Source organism: Polyodon spathula, chromosome 7 (assembly GCF_017654505.1).
Source record: "Polyodon spathula isolate WHYD16114869_AA chromosome 7, ASM1765450v1, whole genome shotgun sequence".
Lineage (NCBI taxonomy): Eukaryota > Metazoa > Chordata > Actinopteri > Acipenseriformes > Polyodontidae > Polyodon > Polyodon spathula.
The window spans coordinates 3697272-3723746 of NC_054540.1; the positions used below are offsets into that span (position 1 = coordinate 3697272).

The window sequence follows — 26475 nt, forward strand, 5'->3', positions numbered from 1 at the left end:
CATACCGGTATTTGAAATGAATTTTCATTGAATAAAAAATAGCATTTAATTTACAATTCCTTCCTACAAAAAAAAAGATAATTACCAGAGTTTACTTTTTAGAATTGACACTCTTTCACGGCTATATTGCCGAGTATGAGTTGAGATTTATTGAGAAAGTTAGATTATTATTATTATTATTTTATTAATTAATAAATACATGTCAATAAATAAATACAAGGACAGGAAAATCGATGATTTAGATGAAGAGCCGCGCCTCCCCGTCGGGGGATTGAACCCCGGTCTCCCGCATGACAGGCGGGGATACTGACCGCTATACTAACGAGGAGCGGCTGCGGGGCTGCGGGGCTGCGGGGCTGCGGGACGGGTTGCAGGCTACCGTGTACCTCGGCGCATGCGCCGGTGCAATGCGCGGTGTAAGCCGCTGGAACCCTCGCCGCACTCGACTGCGTTCTTTTTGCCTGTTTTCCCGCCGCTTTCCCGCGGTCCCAGACCAGGTATTCCCCGGGCTGAGAGAGCCGCTCCGGTAAGACCTCGTGGCGCAACGGTAGCGCGTCTGACTCCAGATCAGAAGGCTGCGTGTTCGAATCACGTCGGGGTCATCGCTTTTTAACACTAAAAAATACATATGAGATTCCGTTTTTATGACCTCGATTATTTCGCATTTTGGTTTTATTATGTCAATTGAAAAGGTCTAAGCTTAGCTGTATTTTAAGGTGGTCTGGGCTGAGAGCCGAGAGGGAGAGGGCAGTTTGGTCTGGAGTTACAGCGCAGGGTCTGGCTTGAAATTGCTTTCTTGCGGGACTCATTTTGACTTGTTCTTCAGCCCCCTCCCGACACGGGGTGACACTTTCTCTTTCTCTTTCTGTCTCTTCTCTTCTCTTCTCCAATGTTCTCACGTCTCGTCTCCCTCCGTTTTTTCTGCGGTACAGGCCAATAGTGAGGCTCCTTCAGCACCCGCGGCGCCCAATAGGGTTGCACTTTGTTGTGCGGCCTGCCCCGGAGTCGGCCCTTTTCTCGTCGCGGGTGATAGTGGGGCGGGTCGTGCGTGGCTGCTGTTACTTGACTGAAGTGTTTTTATTTTACAAGACTACCCTGGACTTTGTATCTGTGCTTTACACTCATCGGCATCGCAGCTTGAAAACAATTCAGCAACGCCAAAGCGCCGAAAGAAAAGGAAAACAAATAAGCGCTGGCTGTGGAGTGAAGTGTAACACAAAGCCTCGTTTTCTGTTGTGCGTTTTGCTTTTTCCAGCCGAGAGGCGCCGCTGCCCCTCGTACTGTTGAACACGAGTCGCTTGTCGGGCGAGCTCCTCGTTGTGTTGGGTTGTTACTGTAGTTGTCGGAAATGTCGGAATTCCTTGAAGACCCGTCGGTGTTGACGAAAGACAAGCTGAAAAGCGAGCTGCTGGCCAACAGCGTGACCCTGCCGTCCGGCGAGCACAGAAAGGATGTTTACATCCAGCTTTACCTGCAAAACCTCACGACCAGGAACACGGCTATGAACAGGACCGCCCCGGAGGCTTTTTCCAGCGACGAGGAGCAGGCAGCCCCCGTGGCCAGCAGCAGGAACCGATCGGGACGGGTGGGTTCATTCTCTGCAGAGTCCATACTTGCTTGTGATTGCGTCTTGTGTAGCTTTGCAGCACACCTTGCTTAGGAGTCGTGGTAACAACACTGAGGCGATTAACAGTCTTAGTGCGCACACAACACCCTATAGTAATTTCAGTGTTTCTGTTAAATTCTACAACATTAGCAGCTGTTAAAACAATTTAAACGTGTGTTGTGTAACGTAACGATAGCCAGGAATACCCCCTTCTGTCAGCCTTGCTCTGGAGGCAGCACCGTTACTTTTCTCTACAGTCAAGGCCAGTTAAAAGCAAAAACTGGCAAATCTTAGTCTGTGCCGACTCGTTTTACAATGGCTGTTGATGAAGTGTTTTAAGCTATGTGTACTCGTGGTGTTATTCTTTTTAATTAATTGTCAGTACAGAGGGGAGGGGGTGTTACAATTTAGGTACAAAATTTTAAAAAATCTTTGTTCTTGTTTTTGTTGATTTGCTGTGGTTATAGTTTGATTATCGGTTTGTTGTGCATCAGGCATCTCCATTTCATAACCCCCATTTTGTACCGCCGGCACTGTTGTAGGAAAGATATCTGTTTCGTAATTGCCTGTTGCAAATGAGCAGTCGCTTTTATTACAAGAGGTTTCCCGCTTAAATACTTCCAGCCTGTGACTTGCGCGGCACAGGATGCTGTTCGCCTTGTCTAAGTTACAATGCATTCATTCTTGTTATGTTGTTGTCTTGTTAATGTGGTGTAAAAAGGTGCTTTTTAACCCACCTTTTAGGTTTCGGGCCTATTTGACCCGACTCTAGTTTCGAATTAGCTTAATTGCTATTTTTCTTTTCATTTTTTTTATAATATTTAATGACTTTTCCTAAGTTGAGGTCATGAACACAAAACGGAACCTTTTGATGTTTATTTTCAGAACAGGTCATGTATACAAATAAGATGTTTCTGGTCACTGTGACAGGTGACATTTATTATGTAGGTTTGTATGCAGGAATTAAACAAACTTCTTCAATTTGTTATTTTGTTATTATATTTGTATTATTATCTCTGGAAATGGCTGCACCTGTACGGGGATATTTATAAATAAATAAATAAATAAATAAAAAAAAACAATATATCTACAAGGCAGAGCCTAATTTTCACTGTCAGTATTGCAACAGCATCTCGCTGGTAAAGACACTTCAAATTGAGGAGCTGCCAGGCTGGCAGTCTAATAAGTTTTATCACAGCTCCTGGACTAAAAGAGCATAGAGTAAAACCTTTGCAAATAATACAACAAATATTTAACGGCTGTGACCAAATTGGTTTTGAATTGCATGGGGGTATGACTCATAACATACCTAAATTCTGAACATAATATTGAGGGTTAAACAGTGTAATTGTGATGTGTGATGTGTGTGTGTGGTGTGTGTGTGTGTGTGTGTGTGTGTGTATATATATATATATATGTGTGTGTATATATATATATATATATATATATATATATATATAAAAACAATAGCACACATGGTTTTATTGTATTTATTTATTATTGTATATGTGTCACAGTTGTATTTAATAATTCGGTTGAACTTTATTAAATGATTTGTGTTGTTATTATTTCACCTTTACAGCAGCACACTATGTGCTGGCTACAGACAGCCTTTGTAGATTTCATAGCGTCTTTGAGTCACATAAGAACATAAGAAAGTTTACAAACGAGAGGAGGCCATTCGGCCCATCTTGCTCGTTTGGTTGTTAGTAGCTTATTGATCCCAGAATCTCATCAAGCAGCTTCTTGAAGGATCCCAGGGTGTCAGCTTCAACAACATTACTGGAGAGTTGATTCCAGACCCTCACGATTCTCTGTGTGAAAAAGTGCCTGCTATTTTCTGTTCTGAATGCCCCTTTGTCTAATCTCCATTTGTGACCCCTGGTCCCTGTTTCTTTTTTAAGGTCAAAAAAGCCCCTTGGGTTGACATTGTCAATACCTTTCAGGATTTTGAATGCTTGAATTAGGTCGCCGCGTAGTCTTCTTTGTTCAAGACTGAACAGATTCAATTCTTTTAGCCTGTCTGCATATGACATGCCTTTTAGGCCCGGAATAATTCTGGTTGCTCTTCTTTGCACTCTTTCTAGAGCAGCAATATCTTTTTTTTATAGCGAGGTGACCAGAACTGCACACAATATTCAAGATGAGGTCTTACTAGTGCATTGTACAGTTTTAACATTACTTCCCTTGATTTAAATTCAACTCTTTTCACAATGTATCCAATCATCTTGTTGGCCTTTTTTATGGATTCCCCACATTGTCTAGATGAAGACATTTCTGAGTCAACAAAAACTCCTAGGTCTTTTTTTTTATAGATTCCTTCTCCAATTTCAGTATCTCTCATATGATATTTATAATGCACATTTTTATTTCCTGCGTGCAGTACCTTACACTTTTCTCTATTAAATGTAATTTGCCATGTGTACATTTCTGATTCTTGTCTAGATCATTTTGAATGACCTTTGCTGCTGCAACAGTGTTTGCCACGCCTCCTATTTTTGTGTTGCCTGCAAATTTAACAAGTCTGCTTACTATACCAGAATCTAAATCATTAATGTAGATTAGGAATAGCAGAGGACCTAATACTGATCCCTGTGGTATGCCACTGGTTACCTCGCTCCATTTTGAGGTTTCTCCTCTAATCAGTACTTTCTGTTTTCTACATGTTAACCACTCCCTAATCCAAAAAAACATTTCTTCTTTTAAATGTGCTTATTGGGTGGCAGGTAAAGTTTTGCAAGTTGATGCAGTTCTGTTCTGTCAGTAGTTATGTACAGTTATTATTTTTGTAGCCTTGTACAGTTTGATGTTCGTAGAGGTGCAGGCATGTGAGCTGTGACTGATTTTCCCATTCTAGCTCTGTGATTATGGTATTCACGATGTATGATTTGAAATCCTGCAGGAACCAAGCCTGAGCTGAAAGAAGGGTGGTCTGGGGCTGCTGGTCTAGCAGCTGCACGTTGAGACGAGTGCAGACAAGTGAAGAACCTGTGTCTGGCTCTGTAAGGTCAACTAGTATGCCACTCTGAGGGTGCAATATGTCCAACCACAGTTAAGCCCCTTTTACACTGGCATTTCGTGGTTCCACACTGCTTTTGATAAAGCAGTGTTGACCTGGGTGACAGACAAATACACAATGCGTGAGTCAGTGCCCCAGAAGCAGCTTGTTATGGACGCTTCCATCCAAGCTTACCTGGATTGAACCGTTGGCCCAAATGTTGATTAGAGCAAACGTTTCTTCATCCCTGCTGCACTCTGGCTCATGGTGTGTTTCAAGCAACAAAAGTATGGTTAAACAGAAATGTCCCTTGCGGGAGTGAACCCTTCATGCAAGCGTGGCTGTTTGTTATTTTGTTGGCCGTCATATATGTTTTCTCACTCAACCCGGGTCAAAGCGTGTCGACCCATATCCTGAGGAGGGTCACTGGGACCTGGCTTAACCCAAGTATGACCCAGGTATGTGGTTTCACGCTACATGGGACTGTGATTTGGGTAGGCAGAACCCGGGTCCGGACCTGTATAGAAGCGCCAGTGTGAAAGGGGCTTTACTCAGAAGCTACGGCGCACCTATTGCTAAAAGGTGAAGCGTGTCAGGATAGATTCAATTTGAAATATCTCAGTACTGATGAAACTAGTTCTAGCTCTCATCACAAGTGTGTGAATGCAGCAGGTATGAAACACTGCAGTATCACAGTACAATAATGGAGAGCAGCCAAGTGAAACCGAATTCAGTCTATTCAGAACACTGACATAACTTCTGTTGCAAATTTAAACACAAAGTTTGTTTCTTTATCGGCCTTTGTGAATTGAATGTTTTGATAAGCTCTCTCTCCTTCGTCGTTTCCCTGGTCAAGCAGTTCATGTTTTGACTCTGATCTGCCAGATGGCAATGCTCAGACACTGCTGCTGGAAAAGGTTCTGTCTGAATCAGCATTGTGTCTTTTAAGCTTCCAGTACTGGTGAAACTGAGTCTTCCACTTGCTCGCTGCCACCTTCTATCCTGTTTACCTCGCCTTGGTCCATGGTGGCGGTGGGGTTATGGTGTGGGCAGGCATAAGCTACGGACAGTGAACACAGTTGCATTTTATCGATGGCAGTTTGAATGCACAGAGATACCGTGACGAGATCCTGAGGACCATGGTCGTGCAATTCATCCGCCGCCATCACCTCATGTTTCAGCATAATAATGCGCGGCCCCATGTCGCAAGGATCTGAAAATGTCCCAGTTCTTCCATGGCCTGCATACTCATCAGACATGTCACTCACCCATTGAGCATGTTTAGGGTGCTCTGGATCGACATGTACGACAGCGTGTTCCAGTGCCCACTAATATCCAGCAACCTCGCACAGCCATTGAAGAGGAGTGGGACAACATTCCACAGGCCACAATCAACAGCCTGATCAACTCTATGCGAAGGAGATGTGTCGCGCTGCATGAGGCAAATGGTGGTCTGTGACAAAGGTACTGAGTTCTGGTGATAAATCTCCCTCCCGACCTGTGAGGGCGCTAAAGAATGGGAGAAGTATCCGGAAGGAATGGCCTGACAGTTTGTTTCCGGGACTGGGAAGTCGGTCAGCCTGGAAAGAAGCGAGACTCTGTTGTAAGACCGTATTGACCTGAAAGGTAAACGAGGGGCAGCTGCAAGTAATAAGGCAGCTGCAACCGTTTACCAAGATGTCATGCAGGATTACGTATAGGGGCCAGGGTAACGCTGATCTTTTCCTTCGTTTGGGTAAAGCTCGGTGGAGAAGGACTGAGAGAGGAGCTCTCAATAAAAAAAAAAAAAAGGAAGACGTGTTACATGTTTTGTGTTGTAATTGTCCTTGTTTTTGCATCACCAGACAGTTAAAGCACACCTCCGGAGCTGTAGCTGAGGGTCAGCACAATCCAGATCACCACTGCACTACCGTCGCGAAAATACCTGTGTTTTCACTCAGCACCAGCACGACTGCACTCACCCAGGACTGGTGACCATGTGTTCGTTTTGTTCGGGACTGTGCCCTGTTATCCCCGTGCCTTACACATTGTTGTGTATTGCCAGGGATTTATTATTTTATGGTCACCAGACCTGGAATACAATAAAAGCACTTTTCTCTGATTACAATTGTCTGCCTGTCACTCCTGCACCACATCACTACTACACCTGCTCCCCCTTCACCAGCCACTTTGCCACATGGTCACACCAGATACTGACTGTGGTTTTCTGATCCACACCCCTACCTTTTTTTTTTTTTAAAAGGTATCTGTGACCAACAGATGCATATCTGTATTCCTAGTCATGTGAAATCCATAGATTAGGGCCAAATGAATTTATTTCAATTGACTGATTTCCTTATATGAACTTTAACTCAGTAAAAACTTTTAAATTGTTGCATGTTGGGTTTTATATTTTTGTTCAGTGTGTGTGTGTGTGTGTATATAGATACTATATATTATATCTATATATATTATATCTAATATAAAATATATATTTTATACCGTTTAACGTTTTTCTTTCGAAGAGCTGCTTTCGTGTTCCTCTGGCCTTGCTGATGTATATAATTCTCTTATCGGTTAACTTCCATTGCTGCACAGCGTGTTTTTACTTTGTCTGGTCACACAAATCCACTCCTGATCTATCCAGCACTAGGGTTGTCAAAATACTCTGATTTCGAACTACACATATTGCAGTCAAGAGCCTGAAGACATTATTGTTTGACTCCTCCATCTAGATTGTGGTGTAATTCAATCGATGTTTCTCATATGTTATAGAGTCTGACAGCCACCAGGCCCCTCTGTGTGGCTTGAGCTGCCTTTTGGATCTTGAAATGACCCCACGGAAACCATTGTAGTTAAACAGCTATTAACACTAAACATTCAAACACCAGGAAAGGCTGACTTGAGAACCGTGTCGTTTGTTTGGGAAAGTGTTGTGCTTCATCTCTTATTATCATGCGTCTTGTTCTTTCTGTTGTACACTTGTCTAAGCAGATCCTTGAGCAAGTCAATGCTGCTCCTAGGGAATATCTGAAATGGGGTGACAGTATATATGTAGGAATATATGGAACATTACAAAGGGGCGGTGCCCTTGGTGTACAGACTAGGCTTGTGCAGGGTTTTGCAATAGCTGAGGTTCATGTTCCAGACAGACGGTTTCAGCCTCCCTCGTGATTTGCTGCAAAGCTGGTCTCCCCTCTTCGGGCTTCCTGTTTTTCTGGCAGGGTGGCTGGCTTGTGCAGTCATCCTCCTTCAGATGTTGTGTGATTATTAATAACCTTCAGGACGACTTCAGTCTGTACTGAGGGCACACGAATAAAAAAAAAAGAAAGGTATAGTAACCACTTAGACCAAGCATTTTTTTTTTTTTTTTGGACAGTCTGAAATAATAATACATTTGTTTTGCGTTTCTATTGCAAACCTATGGCAGTTTTAGCCAGCCTAGTGATGCCAAAATACCCACAAGCATAACCAGGTGCAGCCAGCCTCCAGTCTGCCCTTAAAGGGTGGTATCTCCCATTTTCTGTTGTGCATCCCTCTTAACAAGAGCAAGGTAAAGGGCCAAGTTATACAGTGCAGTGGAGGTGGGCTAACTGGTAAATGATTTGTAAAGAATATAGTCAGGATTGTCGTCTCCTGGTGTAATGCAGACCCAGGTTCAGAGAAGCACTCGGTGAAGTTACAGGGTGATTAGGATCTGTCTTGTTCTGCACCCCTGCATGTGCTACACTCTGTCACTGCAAACAGCAGGGTTTGTCATTGCCCTTGGTGAGAAGTGAGTTTTGCCTCGTTGAACAATACTCGGAGCTACAGTCATACTGTGGACTTATTTTATGGAGCTCTGCTTTTCAATGTGGCGGTGCTCTTGCAAATACAGAAATGACCAGATTGAGCTGGCCCCTGGCTTCAGCTAGTAAACCCCAGAACAGAGTTGTTATTCCAATAGCTGTGCATTAAAGCTATGCAAAGATATATTTTAAGTGGGGGGTTTTCACGTAAATAGCCGAAGCCCCCTGAGTAAGCAAGCCACCTGTCTTGATGAAATGTTTAGTCAGGTTGGTGACTGGTTGGTTCACTGTTTCAGTCACTCCGCTGGTGGTGCTGTGCTGATGCAGCAACCCCACTGGAAGTGAGTGTAAAACAGCAGCAGCACCCAAGTGTTTCTCCTGTAACTGGAGTGCCTGTGCTGCAGGGCTGGTGCACGATCGGAACGGCGACCGGAAAATCCAGATGTTCCCGGATAGTGCCGGAAGCCAGAGGCAGCACCTTTGGAATTCCAGGAATGCTGGCACCCAGATGAACAAACATATATACAGTGCTGCCAGGACCCATTGTGTGAAGCTCCTAACAAAAAACTAAACCTAGACTCCATCTGATAATTGCTTTTTAAAATACATTGTTGGTATTTTTCTTAACCGAGAAATACATTTGGTTAGTATTAAACTATTGTGCTATGCATCAAAATTGATTTACATTATATACACTAATCTGAAACAAAATCTCATCCTGCAAAAACCTCTAAAAATCGGTCTTTTAACAAAAAAAAGAAATCTAGATATCAGTTGCATTAAAAATACTTGCATTATGTAATGTATATGATTGTGCAACTGGCAACCATTTAAGTAAACACTTAAAACAGAGGAATAAGGTAGTGTTACTGGCACTCAATTTAAAAATGATGTTACTGACCTGTTTCAACAGCAAGGAAATTCACATTTTTAGACTGATTAGGTCAAGGGGTCAAAAGTTAGAGGTCAAAATGTGGTTGATGGGTCGTCCGTCCCCCTTAATGTTTACCAACCTTGCACTGAAAAACGGTTTGTGCTACAGCCTTGTGGGAGGTTTCATTTTATTGGAAGAAATACTTTTGAAAGAAAACAAAAGGAAGTTCTACCTTCTCAAAGTTTTTGACTTTGGGGTAAAACCCCAACAATTAAAATCTCAAAAAATTACCAAGAAAAGGTCATGGTCTCAGCTTCGTCAGGAAGGTAAGATTTTTGGTTTGCTTTTTTGGATTTGCCATGCAGTTTCCAATAAAATGACACCTCCACAAAATAAGTCCACAGTGTGACTGTAGCACAGAGTATTGCACGGGAATGATGAGGGTTAATGGCTTTCTTTTCGCAGAAAGCCACAAAGAAGACGGACAAGCCCCGGCCGGAGGACCTGGACGTGACGCAGCTGACCCCAGAGGAGCTAAAGGACGAGCTCATGAAATACGGGTTCCAGCCAGGACCCGTTGTGTGTAGGTATCCCCAACGCTGAGCCAGGACCCGTTGTGTGTAGGTGTTCCCAACGCTGAGCCAGGACCCGTTGTGTGTAGGTCTCCCAAACGCTGAGCCAGGACCCGTTGTGTGTAGGTCTCCCAAACGCTGAGCCAGGACCCGTTGTGTGTAGGTGTTCCCAACGCTGAGCCAGGACCCGTTGTGTGTAGGTGTTCCCAACGCTGAGCCAGGACCCGTTGTGTGTAGGTCTCCCAAACGCTGAGCCAGGACCCGTTGTGTGTAGGTCTCCCAAACGCTGAGCCAGGACCCGTTGTGTGTAGGTCTCCCAAACGCTGAGCCAGGACCCGTTGTGTGTAGGTCTCCCAACGCTGAGCCAGGACCCGTTGTGTGTAGGTCTCCCAAACACTGAGCCAGGACCCGTTGTGTGTAGGTCTCCCAAACCCTGAGCCAGGACCCGTTGTGTGTAGGTCTCCCCAACGCTGAGCCAGGACCCGTTGTGTGAAATACATTGGAATTTTTCTAATCTAAAAGTACATTTTGTTGATATTAAGCTACCGTACTATGAAACAAAGCTGATTGATTATATACGCTAATTTGAAAACCAGCCTCATACTGCAAAAAATCTGTGTCTTAAAAAAAGAGGAAAAAAGTGTTTTAGATGCTTGCGTTGTGTAATGAATAGGATTGCAACTGGCAGCCATTTAATATAACACATAAAGCACGTAGAGAAGTAAGACAATGTTATTGGGATGTTACTGACCTGTTTCAACACCAAGAAAATGCTCGGTTACAGCCCTTTTAGTCATTGAATCGTTATTACAAATAGCAGCTGTAAATTGTATGGGTTTTGGTAAAGTGGGTGGGTGGGTTGTGTTTTAATGTTGTACTGTAAATCTACATTAATCTCGCTAGCACACTCTAATGCTGGACTTTGATTTGTTCTTTATACTCCCAACTGACTTACTGTATTGGCACTTAGCATTAACTAGGTAGTTACCGGAGCCCCTTTCACAGAGATCAAGACTTTCAGCTGCTGTCCTGTGACTGCTATTGCCAAATGGAAAGTTACCAGCACTTACTATTTTATTTCTAGTGCATATTGGCGTGTGTATCAAACTACAAACGCAGTAACAATGTGTCCGTTTATCAACCGTGATTAGTTTGCAGAAGTAATTTCCAGGAAGATTGTGTCATTGTTTGTTTAGTAATGGTGTAAGCTGACATTGAAAGCGCAGCTCATTTGAGAGATGCAGTCATAGAAAGGGCAGTAGTCCCCCTGTTTGTGGAATATGACTCGAGTTCTGCGCAAGTCAGTAGTAAAGGATGTGAACTCTTAGCTTCTTCCACATGCTGTTTCTTAAGAAGTGGTGTTGAGGTTAACACTGCCTTGGAATGTGGTTGCGAGACCTGGCATCCTGCCCAAACCATTAGTTGCAGTGCGGTTGTGGAGACAAGCAGAAGAACACCTTTTCATCCTGTTTCAATTTATTGGGTAATTAGGAATGATATAATGGTATGACTGCTCTCTTTCAACCCAGTTACAGTCCTGGAAGACCATTACAGGCCACGTTTAATAGGCTAATAGTCGGAACTAAGACCTGCACTGGAAGGGTTGGCACCTATTACTGTAGGACTGCCATCACAAAGCACAGTGCTATCCAAATCCTAAAAGTGTAATTACCTAGTGCTTTAACTCTTATTAACACATGCAGTATAATCACTGTCTCTCCCTTTCTGGTGTTGGAGATCCATGAAATCAACAACAAAATAATCAAAAGTCCAATACGCATTCACAATAATAGTGTACATCTTTCATGAGTAAAATGTGAGCCCTGCAAGCGATGCACCTGATGCACTTTGGGTAATGTTTACAGTGAAATGAATGAAGAAAAGCTGATGCCGATGTCTCTCGTTGTAGCGTCCACCAGGAAGCTGTATGAAAAGAAGCTGCAGAAGCTGCTGGATGAGGGCCCCCTGGAGTCACAGCCAGCCCCTCCAGCACCGGCCCCTGCTGCAGACAACAACCAGAACGGCAACACAGACTCCGACCAGTACAGCGACAAGGAGCAAGGTACACCTCTGCGGGGAGCAGGGCAAGAATATTAACATACCCTGCTTTGGACCACAGTCCACTGAAACCAAGTACACACTAGTGCATTGCACCCCCGTCTTAGATTAATTTGCATTACATTACACAGGGCTGTTAGAGGTTGTTACAGATTGTGCAGCCTTTTGATTTATATTTAGTTTTTATAAACCATATTTATAATATATTATTATTGGGGGGGCGGGGCCACTATTGGCGGAGCGCCGCCCTGGAGGAGGGGGCCTAGGTCGGCCAGGGTGTCCTTAACTCACCGTGCACCAGGGACCCCTGTAGACTGACCGGGCACCTGCGGGCCTGCCTGTAAGTTACCCAGAGCTGCTTGGTCCTCCGACGTTGTAGCTTTAAGGTGGCTGCATGGCAAGCCCACAGAGTGAAAAGAAGCGGACAGCTGACTGCACACATTTCAGAGGATTCGTATGTCCATCTTAGTCTCTCCCGAGTCAGTGCCGGGATGCCAGCAGTGAGCCAGGTTGAAATAAAAAATAAATTAAAAAATTAGTTAAAAATTGGGGAGAAAACAAGAAAAGTAATTGGAGATTCTAAATTTGTTAACAAAAAAAAGTTTCCTTATGAAGTTTAAACGTGAAGAAATGAAACCGAACCTTACATCCTTACTTCACAGAGGAGATGCCCAAGCCAGTGCTGGAGAAGCGAGAGCCACTGAAGAGCAAAGCAAAGCCCCCGGCCAGCCTACGCACACGCCGGCTCGAGCAGAAGAGGGTGAGTCTGCACAGCACCTGAAAGAATACAGCAAGGAGCACAACACAAGCAATAGCATGAGGGATTGGGCCATGTTTACTGTTTAGAGCGCATGCATACGATTTTATTGATACCATCTCAAACGCTGAACAACACACTGAGCACTAATGACCTGCACAGTTAAAAAAATAAAATAGTGACAAGTTCATTTTTGGATAAATATTCTCTGTTAGTTCTATTAAAGGTAAAGCTGCCATAGTAACTATTTTTTTCTTCACTTTTTTTGGAGGAGGGATGGGCTCCCATGATCCCCCATCAAAATAAACAGTAGAGAGGAATTACACAGTTAAACCTTTCTCAGCTGCCATTAGAGTGTGCACATGATCTTTAAGATGGTGCTAATCCCACTTAACCCTTTTAGAAATTGCAGCCGCAGATAACTCCCCCTGTGAGAGTACACAGAACTGCAAACGCAAGTCAAAAAGGAAGTTAGAAAGGCCAAGAGAGAAATAGAAATAAACATTGCTAAGGGAGCTAAAACCAATTCCAAAATGTTTTTCCAATATTACAACAGCAAGAGAACATTCAAAGAGGAGATTAAATGTTTAAGAGATACAAATGGCAAAATCGTAGATGAAGAAAAAAAAATAGCAAATATGTTAAATGATTACTTTTCACAAGTTTTTACAAAGGAAGATACAACATGCCCCACATGTCATCCAGTTCCTATCCAGTTTTAAATAACTTTAGCATAACTGAGGCAGAGGTGTTAAAGGGACTAGGAGCTCTTAAAATAAACAAATTCCCTGGGCCGGATGAGATCCTCCCAGTAGTACTCAAAGAAATGAAAGAAGTAATTTACAAACCGCTAACCAAGATCATGCAGCAGTCTCTTGACACAGGGGTGGTACCGACAGACTGGAAAATTGCAAACGTAATACCGATCCACAAGAAGGGAAACAAAACTGAACCAGGTAACTACAGACCAGTAAGCCTGACTTCTATTATATGCAAACTTATGGAAACTATAATAAGATCCAAAATGGAAAATTACCTATATGGTAACAGGGTACTGGGAGACAGTCAACATGGTTTTAGGAAAGGGAGATCGTGCCTAACTAACTTGCTTGATTTTTTTGAGGATGCAACATCCATAATGGATAATTGCAAAGCATATGACATGGTTTATTTAGATTTCCAGAAAGCTTTTGACAAAGTCCCGCACAAAAGATTAATTCTCAAACTGAACGCAGTTGGGATTCAAGGAAACACATGTACATGGATTAGGGAGTGGTTAACATGTAGAAAACAGAAAGTACTGATTAGAGGAAAAACCTCAGAATGGAGTGTGGTAACCAGCGGTGTACCACAGGGATCAGTATTAGGTCCTCTGCTATTCCTAATCTACATTAATGATTTAGATTCTGGTATAGTAAGCAAACTTGTTAAATTTGCAGACGACACAAAAGTAGGAGGAGTGGCAAACACTGTTGAAGCAGCAAAGGTCATTCAAAATGATCTAGACAAGATTCAGAACTGGGCAGACACATGGCAAATGACATTTAATAGAGAAAAGTGTAAGGTACTGCACGCAGGAAATAAAAATGTACATTATAAATATCATATGGGAGATATTGAAATTGGAGAAGGAATCTATGAAAAAGACCTAGGAGTTTTTGTTGACTCAGAAATGTCTTCATCTAGACAATGTGGGGAATCCATAAAAAAGGATAACAAGATGCTCGGATACATTGTGAAAAGTGTTGAATTTAAATCAATGGAAGTAATGTTAAAATTGTACAATGCACTAGTAAGACCTCATCTTGAATATTGTGTTCAGTTCTGGTCACCTCGCTATAAAAAGGATATTGCTGCTCTAGAAAGAGTGCAAAGAAGAGCGACCAGAATTATTCTGGGCTTAAAAGGCATGTCATATGCAGACAGGCTAAAAGAATTGAATCTGTTCAGTCTTGAACAAAGACGACTACGTGGCGACCTAATTCAAGCATTCAAAATTCTAAAAGGTATTGACAGTGTCGACCCAAGGGACTTTTTCAGCCTGAAAAAAGAAACAAGGACCAGGGGTCACAAATGGAGTTTAGAAAAAGGGGCATTCAGAACAGAAAATAGGAGACACTTTTTTACACAGAGAATTGTGAGGGTCTGGAATCAACTCCCCAGTAATGTTGTTGAAGCTGACACCCTGGGATCCTTCAAGAAGCTGCTTGATGAGATTTTGGGATCAATAAGCTACTAACAACCAAACGAGCAAGATGGGCCGAATGGCCTCCTCTCGTTTGTAAACTTTCTTATGTTCTTATGTTCTTATGTGCAAACACCAGCTGTGCTCGGAGGCTGTAGGGGAAACCATTTTCCAGGGCTTATTCAGTGTCTCCACGCATCCCAGACTGGGCAACGCCTGCCCCACTGCCACCGCAGGATAGGATTCTTACCAGAGGAGTTGAAAGAGCAGCCCCTTACTGTACCATGAAGAATTTTATTTTGTAGACCATGCTTTAGGGACATCCCTGGACCCTCGACTGGAAAGTAGGTTAATGAAGCTGTCTGTCTAAGCAAATCCTAATGCTAAAATAATAATAATAATTCTGTTTTTAAGTCTATGTCTGTATTGAGGAGTGTAGAGCAGGAGCAGGAGGAGGAGGCTGTCTCTGCAGTGGGGTTCCTCAATGTGAAGAGAAGGAGCAGAGCAGTGCAGCAGGACCAGGCTGTGCCGGGCAGCGATGACACTGTAAACACTTTTCCTTGGCACGCTCCTGCACCTCTCTTCTCTAGACTGCACCACACGTGGGCATTCTTCCTTTGAAAGGGGCATGTTTGTCGGTCTGTCACATGTCTGTGAATGTGTTTGAGTGAAAAGCACTGTGGTGATGTAAAGTCGATGGTCCATGAACGCAGCTGTCCTGTTATAGCGACCGAGTAGATCCATCTGTCTCTGTCCCACAAGCAGAGCAGTCTTTTGAAAAGCTTGTGCCGTTGGTTTGGTCATGGTTATTCGGCTGCACTGGTGGAGAGATGCACGGCTGTGTGTTATATTGCAGTTGTTCCTGGGCCCTGTATTGTTGGTTGTGTGTGAAATGGCACGGCACTTGTTTTTCTTGTTTATGTTCACTGCACACTCACAGGGTGTTTATGGCGGTGATGGTTAGGGAGTGTTTTGAACCTGTACTTGCCTGTTTATTGAGCACTGGCAACTGCTTGTGCTGAAGTGTAACTTCCTAACTGCCTTCTTCCTGTCCCAGGACCTGTCTGAGCTCTCTGCACCCGAGAACCTAGCCAGGGAGAGTAGGGATCCCGGAACCCCCAAACGAGGGGCCCAGAAAAGTCAAAAAGGCAAAGTCAGTGACTCCCCACGGTCCAACAGGAAGACCAGAGTAGAAGTAAATATTAATTCTGGTGGTGGCGATGAGAAATTATTGATTCTGTTTCACGTTAGCTGAATCTCTAAATCCTGTGTTACAGGTAATAGGACTTCTGCTATTGCCTGTAACACACAAAGAGAATGAGAAGGGTGCGCAGTGTACCTCTGTCAGATTTGCAGCGTCAACGGACCTCAATAAAACAGGGTGCCAAAGCGACAATGAAGTGTGGAAAGATCAGCTTCTAAAGAATAAGTTTCATGCCTTTGTCGCTCCCCCCCGATTTCCCCCATTGTGACACCCCTGTTTGTGCTCTCCCCCTCCCCGCACAGGAGATCCCAGAGCCCCTAGTAGTGAGACGAGTGCGTGATGTCAGTATGGGCTTTGGATCCAATAAGCTCCCCCATATTCAACCACAACCCATCCAGCCCCCTAATGAAAGCAGAGCCGGGACACCAAGGAAACTGAGCACACACAACAAAGTAAACTCACACTGCAGTGTTATACACCTGTCACATAGCTTAGTGTAACCTTGTTGTTATTACACATTCCATACAAATGTTATCCACCCTTATCAATGCTATGCGGTTCAGTCTTACATGTATACACATGCATGTAGGAGGGTGAGCAGGACAGGTGTGCTTATTCTATCTTATTTCATTGATTTTCTCATTTGTATTTATAATTTGAATGATAGCTTTCGAAATTTTGTTGACTATCTCTTGCACGTCTCTTTAAAATGCAGGCAAGGCAGGGGAACTCGTTATTCCTAGAGTCCTAAAAAGACATAAAGTGTGAAGATGTGCCTGCTTAGACAATCCAAAGCTTAGTTTTCTGATGTTTTTAGAGTTAAATCTAAATTCAAACTTGTCCTGAAGCTTCACTATATCCACATGTGGAAATGCAAGACTGAACCCACGTGCACATTACTAAAAAAAAAAAAAAAAAAAGAAACCTAGCTAGGTTTGATGACAAAAATATCATCTACCTGGGCTAATGTAGCGGCCTTACGGGGGCAGTGTGGTTTGGGGTTGTTTCCTTGTTTTGTGCCAATGTCATTTTGTTTTTAAATGTAAACCAGTGGTGTTGCCCACTTTGTGTTGGGTCTGCCCAGCTCACCCCTTTCATAGGCATTCCTTTGCAGTCGTGAAGTATTGGAGTTTCATTTACAGGAGAGTGAGGAGGAAGGTTGGCGTGACACCATAGAGACCCCCCCTGCCAGGCAGACAAAGATCCCTCGTCCTGCGCCTGTGGCCCTGCTGGACACTGCCCTGCTGGAGGTGACTTGTCTGCTTGAACACCGGCAGCACTGCGCTTCAATCACCCTCATAGCCACCGAGCAAGCAAGCATGCACCAGTACAGGCAGCCTACAACAGCTCCCTTGTCTTTTTTTGATTATTCTGTGGGGTATATCCCTTTCCAGTTTCGCCAAAGTTTACCTTTCCAGGTGGTAGTGCCAGACTCTAATTTCCTCTTTCTGAGAGGTGGCTTTCCATGGTGACCCACAAGCAATGAAAAGACTGGCTATTGATGAGAGGCCTGACATCACCTGTGTCTATAGCATAAAGTGCCACCATGAAGTGATTCACACAGTTACCCTAGGTTTTTTAAATCCAGACTTTTATACAGTATGTTTGAAAATATTGTTGGATTCTGATAAGCCATATGTAAATATATAACATAATATTGACCAAACTTTTTTTTAAGGTAACTAGTTACCTAGTAACTCAATTTCATATGCAGTACTACCTATATAATATAAATTGAACTATAGCTATGAAACGTGTAGTAAATTGTGAGTAATTTTGTTGCCACTGAACAATATGTGGATATTAAAATAAAAGAACACGATTACTAAGGAATTTGTTGACGTGCCATCTAAAACCTCACACAATCACTGTAAAGATCAGAACGGCAAGGACGCTGTTAATTAAACGCAAAGGTTTTATTACATGCGTATTGAGCTTTAAACATATCGCATGGTTATAAAATCACTTGGCCACTTCCACTGCTGCTGTAGAAGACCTGTTCCTATAGGAAATAAAGGTACCCCAACCTTCCAAAGAAGTGTCCTTGTGAAAAGGCTTCATGTTGCTGTTTTATCAGTAAACCTGGGGAGCAAAACGCAGGTCCAGGTACTGTGAGCGAATAGAACGGAGCCGCTGCGCTTTACTGTGAGCGAATAGAACTGAGCCGCTGCGCTTTACTGTGAGCGAATAGAACGGAGCCGCTGCGCTTTACTGTGAGCGAATAGAACGGAGCCGCTGCGCTTTACTGTGAGCGAATAGAACGGAGCCGCTGCGCTTTACTGTGAGCGAATAGAACGGAGCCGCTGCGCTTTACTGTGAGCGAATAGAACGGAGCCGCTGCGCTTTACTGTGAGCGAATAGAACGGAGCCGCTGCGCTTTACTGTGAGCGAATAGAACTGAGCCGCTGCGCTTTACTGTGAGCGAATAGAACTGAGCCGCTGCGCTTTACTGTGAGCGAATAGAACTGAGCCGCTGCGCTTTACTGTGAGCGAATAGAACTGAGCCGCTGCGCTTTACTGTGAGCGAATAGAACGGAGCCGCTGCGCTTTACTGTGAGCGAATAGAACGGAGCCGCTGCGCTTTACTGTGAGCGAATAGAACTGAGCCGCTGCGCTTTACTGTGAGCGAATAGAACGGAGCCGCTGCGCTTTACTGTGAGCGAATAGAACGGAGCCGCTGCGCTTTACTGTGAGCGAATAGAACGGAGCCGCTGCGCTTTACTGTGAGCGAATAGAACGGAGCCGCTGCGCTTTACTGTGAGCGAATAGAACGGAGCCGCTGCGCGTTATTGTTTTGCACGAGATCAAATCAAACCGATTTACTGAGATTCCGAATCTTGGGTAATGGATTGCTCTGTTTGCAGCCCATGGTCATGGTTGTCTACTTTTTTGTGTCACTGATGGCTCTAATGTAGAAGCTGTGGCAGGGGTGGTTTTATTATTGGCACCCTCTTTGGTGGTCTCGCAGTCTTGTTACCTTTCACTTCTTGTTGCAGATTATTTTGGTCTGCAGTTTTTTCCAACAGCAGCACAAAGTGGCCTAGTAGTTTTCTTCTTTTTAGAACCACCCTGCACAATACAGTACAATACAGTTCCAACATTGGGTATAGCACCTGAGAACCGTGCATGCAGGCTGAAAGGGCTGCCCATGTTTGAGACCTGAACATTTTTTGCCCCTGTTGAGCACTCTGAGTGCTGGGAAGCACTGCTATGGAGGGATTAACAGTTTGCAGTGGCAGGCAGGGCTGGTAAGCAGGTGGGGGCTGAGCAGTGCGTTCTCCTCCCCAGGAGGATCTGCTGGAGCGGATGACTGAAGATGCCAAAGACACCCCCAAGCAGAAAATCAGGCAGCAAAAAATCTTTGCTTTCCTGAAACCGGTCAAACCCCAGGAAAGTGTCTTCTCTTAAGGGGTCTGGTGCGTGCAGAGGGCTGCGTGTGGGTTACTGGGTTTCTTCAGCACAGATTCCACTCGTGGTGTCTCATCTCCACCAACAACAGAGACCGTGGCAGGAGAATGCCATTATCGAGACTATTTGCGACCACAGCTTTTTTTAAGTTATTGTTATCATTCTTGCAAGATCCATGACTATTTATTTTGAGAGCATTCCTGGCTTTGCATGACCTGCTTGGGTAAACGGTTCTGTACTCTTGAGCACTGCAGGGTCTCTGAGGGGGAGTGCTTACCTTGGGGCTGCATACCCACACACCCTGCTGAGCTGTCTGCCTCTTCCCTGCAGGTGGAGGGACGGATAGCAGGAGGGGACTACGTCGAGCAGACCCAGGAGAAAGACATTCTTGAGGAGATGTTTCCCAACCAAGTGGCAACGCCAACTGGAATCAGGTCGGTTCTTGCAGACAGATGCGTTCGATCCAAGCTGCCAGTTCTGCACATGTCCAGGGTGTCACTGGCAACTCTCCACCACATCTCATTAAAACTTTATATATTGAATAATAGGAGTTGCAGAGAGTTCTGCAATAAATACCGTGATTAGTGAAATAAATGAGTAGCACAGATGTTGTTGTATTTAAACATGTCGTAACAATTGCAGTAGGTCTCGATCGACACACCAGATACTATTTGTTTTATTTATGTTTTTGTATATGCCAGGTTGTAATTCTCACTGTCAAGCAATCCGTTTAATCCTGTTGCACAACATACGTGATCGGTCCTTAAAGCCGTCGCGTGTCCGTAATTGTTCTGCTGTTTTACAGTGCTGGGGTGAACGTATGTTTTGAATTTTTCTAATATTCTTTTTAAAAAATGTAAGAATTTATATAAGTAAACCTGATGCCCCATCAAATTACCTGTTAAATAATTGATACAGAATGCATTGATTTCAATTGCATAATATGTTTCTCATCTACAGTCATTTATATATCCTGCTATATGAACATGGTAGTTGCCACAGAATATATTTCAAGCCATATGTGTTTGTTTGAATTTGAGTATTCGAATGTCCCTCCCCGTCCTCCACAGCGCTACCTGTCGCAGGCCGATCCGTGGTGCGGCGGGCCGCCCCCTGGACAGTAGTTCGTTCCGGCTGGACGACTCGCTGCTGCTCCTCTCCCAAACCAGCTACCGCTCCAACCTGAGGACAGAGTCCTTCAAACCAGCCAGCCCTGCTTTCACTGCAGCCAAGACCAACTCCAACTCTTCCACCTCTTCCTCTGCCAGCGGCTCTGCGCCATCGCGCCGCTCCTTCCCCGTCTGGATCCAGCTACTCCTGCTCTCCCTGGTCGCCGGCTTCCTCTTCTTCATCTACCAGGCCATGGAGACCAACCACATGAACCCCTTCACCCAGGACGCCCCTGCTGCCTCTACTCCCCAGGTCCAGGACCAGTGAGACTGCTGTGCCCTGCTCAATCCACTCCTCTCCCCATCATCCTTCTCTACATACCAGAAGCTGGTTTATCATGATTTCATACTTTTTTTTTTCTTTCAGTGTTTTACAGCATCTGATTTATTTTTATTTTTCCAGCTATGCTGTGAGTCAGTAGTCTGGTAACTGGTACCTCAGTAATTTAACGGTGTAAGCACTCTTGTGGAAATGGTCGGAAGCTTCCAGTGAGCACACAGAGAAGCTAGTGTGTAGCCCAGTGGCTAGAGACTGGAGGCCTCCCGGGTCAGAATGGCAGTTCTGCAACTTAATGATTTACTGCGTCTCCAATGAGACTGGAGGGATGGAAATGAGACTCCCATTGCATGGCAGTTGGATCCATTCTGGATTTTACTATTGGTCTAGTAACACCCCTGAGCTTGTTCCCTATACACTGTGACTAATCAAGCTCGTATTATAATCTGGTATGGGTGAAACTGCTTTGCAATAGGACTCGTATTTCCATTCCTGAGCTTTTTCATGGGGTTGTTCAATGTGCCTCATCCCAAACTGTGAAGTCAGATAGAAACCGGTCCTATGCACTGGAAACTGCCTAGTCATCCTGGTCTTCTAAATATCTTTGATTGGATCAAGAAAGCTTTTTTGTACAAGCAGAGACCTGTTTTTCAAGGGGTAAAATAATGAGGGAGACAGTAAGTGATCCTGTTCTTACATTATCACATCATAAAGAGGAGTATCTTTACAATCTGGAAGGGCTAATCTAATCTTTCATTAATGTTTTATTCTCTTGGTCCAGTCTCGGAAAGTTACAACACTTTTCCCGTAATTTCTAAAATAAAAAATAAATGGCTGGTATGGTGTGAATTTTTATCTTTTATATTTTTGTTACGTTTGATCAGGTTTCTTGTAGCTGTGACTATCTATGCTGGGACCTCTCCCATGTTCGGACACTGTTCAACTCCTTCAACACAAAGCAACGCTACAGAAAGCCTACACTAGTATAACCAATGAAAGAGTTTCAGTGACACGGATATACGTGTTAGTATGTTGCTGAGAATTGGTGTACTGGTCTGCTCTTTCATTCTCTTTCCAGTACTATTAGAGTGGGTTGCAGTTCTGAGTGCAGGTATCTCACAAAGCCCTCTATACAGCTCTGCAGTTCTGTGTGCAGGTATCTCACAAAGCCCTCTATACAGCTCTGCAGTTCTGAGTGCAGGTATCTCACAAAGCCCTCTATACAGCTCTGCAGTTCTGAGTGCAGGTATCTCACAAAGCCCTCTATACAGCTCTGCAGTTCTGAGTGCAGGTATCTCACAAAGCCCTCTATACAGCTCTGCAGTTCTGAGTGCAGGTATCTCACAAAGCCCTCTATACAGCTCTGCAGTTCTGTGTGCAGGTATCTCACAAAGCCCTCTATACAGCTCTGCAGTTCTGAGTGCAGGTATCTCACAAAGCCCTCTATACAGCTCTGCAGTTCTGAGTGCAGGTATCTCACAAAGCCCTCTATACAGCTCTGCAGTTCTGAGTGCAGGTATCTCACAAAGCCCTCTATACAGCTCTGCAGTTCTGAGTGCAGGTATCTCACAAAGCCCTCTATACAGCTCTGCAGTTCTGAGTGCAGGTATCTCACAAAGCCCTCTATACAGCTCTGCATTTCTGAGTGCAGAGCCCTCTATATACAGCTTTGCAGTGCTGGAAACGTTAACCAGTCGAAAGGGGTGTTTTAAAGTGTTGACCGGCCTCTGGGGAATTAGTCCCAAATACATTTACATGTGTGCTGTCCTAAATGATAAACTGAGGATTTAAAAAAAAAAAAATAAGGGTAGTAATGTGTCCCTTTTTTATAGTAGTAATAGTAACATAAGGGTTGTATAGAATGGTTAAAGTAAAAAGTAGAGAACGTGTTGCATGTCCACAAGCTGGTGTCCATTGCTGTGTCTCGCTTTCTTTTTATCTGCCAGGAGAGTTTTGTTTTTTTAAGGAAGAAATAAAAGTGAAAACAAACATTAAAGAAGATGAAAACTAAACGACTACGACAGAAGAAATCAGGTTACTACTAATATTCTTGGACTTCTGATCTGGACATTCATTACATATTGAAGAAGGACCAGTTTTTAACAGTTTGCCTGTGGGAGGAAAAATGTGTGTTTTATTTGTTTTTTTTTTGTAAACTATGGTATTTTTCTAATGCGAGTGTCTTAAAAAACTAATTAAAACTGACTACATGTATAGGAATTGATGGCAGTAAGCTGCAGTGTAATGATGTGGAACAGCTGGCTTATATGCTTCACAATTACACATGTATTTAAGAAGTAGTAATAATAACCATGACAGTTTCCATACAGTGTATTACAGGATTTGATTTGTTTTCACTCCTGTGGGAGGGGGCTGGGTAGAATATTTGGGGGAGGGTAAACCTTTTGTACATGACTTTATATGCAGCAGCTGAAATACTTTAGCCACAGACCTTGTAGAAATCAAAAATATCCCCCCCCCCCCCCCCCCCCCCCCCCACCCCCCCCACCCCCCCCCCACCCCCTAACCCCCCCCCCCCCCCCCCCCCCCACCCCCCCCCCCCCCCCCCCCCCCCCCCCCCCCCCCCCCCCCCCCCCCCCCCCCCCCCCCCCCCCCCCCCCCCCCCCCCCCCCCCCCCCCCCCCCCCCCCCCCCCCCCCACCCCCCCCCCCCCCCCCCCCCCCCCCCCCCCACCCCAACTAAGATTGGCTCTTGTCCTGTTTTTTGAATGGGAGAAATCCCCCCCCCCCCCCCCCCCCCCCCATATTCATTTTGTGCATCTCCTCTCCCCTTTCTTTAATGTTTGTATGATTTTGCTCCTCAGTTGTGAGGTATTTTGATTTTTGTCACACACCACCATATACAGTAGACTATTCCATCCTGGCCCTTTGAAACTTTGCAGACTTATTTGGTGGTATTTTAAAGATTCTCATTTCCATTGCCCTTGCTGTCATCTGATCAGATCTCTCAAATTCGATGCACAGTGTGTCAGTAGAGGCTTGATACTGCACTCATGATCTGTGAAGTAAAGACTACATGCAATTATTACCCAGTTATTAATGCCCTATAATATAAAGCCTTTTTTTTTTACATGGGGAAATATTAATGAACCTGGACTGAAAAAGATACCTGATCAAACATGCCTCCTTCTGTAGTCTTCCCTTACTGCATCAGGAGTATTGTATTAATTGTAGTCTTCTGATAATTGGACAGAAAAATTGGCAATGTTGTTCCTAATTTTAAAAAGGGAGATAAGTCTGACCCTAGGAACTACAGACCTATAAGTTTAATATCAATTGGATGTAAAATCATGGAAACTATAAAGGAATATTTATATAGTAACAGGAGACAGCATGTCTTTAGGAAGGGTAGATCTTATTTAACTAATTCACTAGATTTCTTTCAGGAGGTGACTTCTTGAGTGGACAAGGATAGTGCGTATACTATGGCATCATCTGCTTACATTTTCAAAAGGCATTTGACAAAGTATTGCCTGAAAAGCTATATCTAAAGATTAAATCAGTAGAAATAAATGGTAAAGTAGCAGCATGGATTCATAACTGGTTACAAGATAGGAAGCAGAGAGTTATAACACCATGTAACAATTTGTTTTTTTGTTTTTTTTTGTTCCTGGGTAGTAAGTGTTATTTCCTAATTGCTTATGCCTCAAAAGTACAGAAAATGGCTTTTGTGACCAGGACAGTGATATTTCAAAATATCACTATTTCCAATGGGAAAACGGGCAAATGTCTGTCTTTTCGTTCACATAAAGTCAGTAAAAAAACAACATATGAATCCAAATTAACATGTATTTATACTAAAGTAATACAAAAATGACTACAAAAGATTTAGAAGTGAGTAGTTTTTTGAGATTTACGATTATACTGTAAATACAGTATAATCGTAAATCTCGAAAAACTACTCACTTCTAAATCTTTTGTAGTCATTTTCTGTGCGTGATCACTGAGCTGCTTCTCCACTTCGTGTCTGTGTGTGTGTGCATTGAGCTGTTTCTCTACTGTGCATCTGTGTGTCTCTATGCGTTGAGCTGCTTCTCCACTGTGTGTCTGTGTGTGTCTGTGTATTGAGCTGCTTCTCCATTGTGTGTCTGTGTCTGTGCATTGAACTGCTTCTTCACTGTGTCTGTGTGTGTCTGTGTATTGAGCTGCTTCTCCACTGTGTGTCTGTGCATTGCGCTGCTTCTCCACTGTGTGTCTGTGTATTGAGCTGCTTCTCCACTTTGCGTCTGTGTGTGTGTGTGTGTGTAGATGGAACACAGTCCAGGAGACGATCCCCTCTGCCTGAGGCAAGATAAGGCAGAGGCATCAAGCTAACAAACAGGTCAGTAGTGGAAGTTAAGGACTGACAGATGCATCTAATTTTGTTACACTGAGGTATGCATTCACTCCTGCCTCCATCGTATTTACAAACACCACAGAAACAACAGGTTTCTATTTACACTACGAATGTATTAAACAACAAATCTGATGACAAATGATAAGAGAAAGACGTAGTATTACTGCACTTTTAAAGTTGCAAAATAAGCTTTTATAAATTGAGATGATAATACTGTATTATTATTATTAATTAATTTCTTGGCAGTCGACCTTATCCAGGGCGACTTATAATTGTTACAAAATATCACAGTACAAAGTATCACATTATAGTTGTAAAGTACAATAAAATCATACACTGTTTGATTCCCTTTCAGATATAAGGCCTTGGAAATCAGGATGGTAGAAAACAACCAATATACTGCAGTGAGTCAATGATTTTATTTAGTGCTCTTTTCTTCTTTTCTCTCTCTTGAATTTGCATTTCCAGAGAAACCGGCACAGCTACCAGCTCAGTCCAGGTGAAAGCCAATGCTTGACATTGCTGTGACCTCTCAACTTTTCCTACCCCATTAACAGCCCTTGGAGTGACTGAGCCTTTACACCAGGGTGCCAGGTGAGAGGAGGCTGCTGTCTGAAGATCCTGCAGGTTTAACATTCATTCGATTTGCTCTTAATGTGAGGAGTTGGACGAATGCCCACAATAGCATGCCATTGTAATGTTCCATTAGTTAACCAGACAAGTGACCAGTCTAAGTATAGGAATCATGTGCCCTCTGCGTGCCCTTCCTGTAATCACCTTAGCCAGCCAGCCAGGCAGCAGCCTCCTCTGGAAGGACAGGACAGGCACATTCTTAAAGGGGCAGCGTCTCTCTTCCTCTGTGTTGCTGCTGGAAATGCACCTCAGTGAGGTGAAGGGTCCCTCACTGCAGGTGAGAGCACTCTGACTGTGCTGCACCTTGGGAAGAGCTGTCCTCTTGAAGGTTTCATCTATACATTTATATAATATGGGCTTCATTTCATCAGCGTGCTCTTAAAACCCGAAGGAAAGTGAACCCAAGTTCCTAAAGAAGGGGTTTATTTAAGAGCAGTGACCCTTGGCTGGGCTTGATTAACCTTTTATACTGACATGCATGCTTGTACTAGCTAGAGTCAGATCCATGATCACGATGGATCTGTATGTTTATTGTCAGACAGATGATAAACAGGAAAGAGGGCATCAGTAAACAAAGAGAACCCCCTGGGCTAGCGTCTGCTTGGGCCTGGA

The 26475-nt window shown here is 43.8% G+C and overlaps 1 protein-coding gene and 2 non-coding genes across 11 annotated transcripts; 2 read left to right on the forward strand and 1 right to left on the reverse strand.

Moving 5' to 3' along the window:
* Window positions 1–256: 256 nt before the first annotated feature.
* On the reverse strand, window positions 257–328 carry trnad-guc. Its single transcript has one exon. It is a non-coding gene; the product is annotated as a tRNA-Asp (tRNA).
* Window positions 329–379: 51 nt separating this feature from the next.
* Window positions 380–21711, forward strand: LOC121318017 (lamina-associated polypeptide 2-like). 9 transcript variants are annotated; one of them, XM_041254192.1, is made up of 11 exons: window positions 380–526; window positions 9711–9828; window positions 11727–11879; window positions 12538–12635; window positions 15232–15363; window positions 15875–16012; window positions 16324–16473; window positions 17164–17271; window positions 19310–19411; window positions 19760–19863; window positions 20500–21711. In XM_041254192.1, the coding sequence occupies exons 1-11, from the start codon at window positions 395–397 to the stop codon at window positions 20864–20866; spliced, it is 1602 nt and encodes a 533-aa protein (XP_041110126.1). In that variant the 5' UTR covers window positions 380–394; the 3' UTR covers window positions 20867–21711. The 9 variants fall into 9 exon arrangements, with proteins under 9 accessions (XP_041110126.1, XP_041110124.1, XP_041110125.1 ...); XM_041254190.1 differs by lacking the exon at window positions 380–526 and adding an exon at window positions 603–1585; XM_041254191.1 differs by lacking the exons at window positions 380–526; window positions 19310–19411 and adding an exon at window positions 605–1585.
* trnaw-cca lies at window positions 531–602 on the forward strand. The gene has a single exon. It is a non-coding gene; the product is annotated as a tRNA-Trp (tRNA).
* Window positions 21712–26475: the final 4764 nt, after the last annotated feature.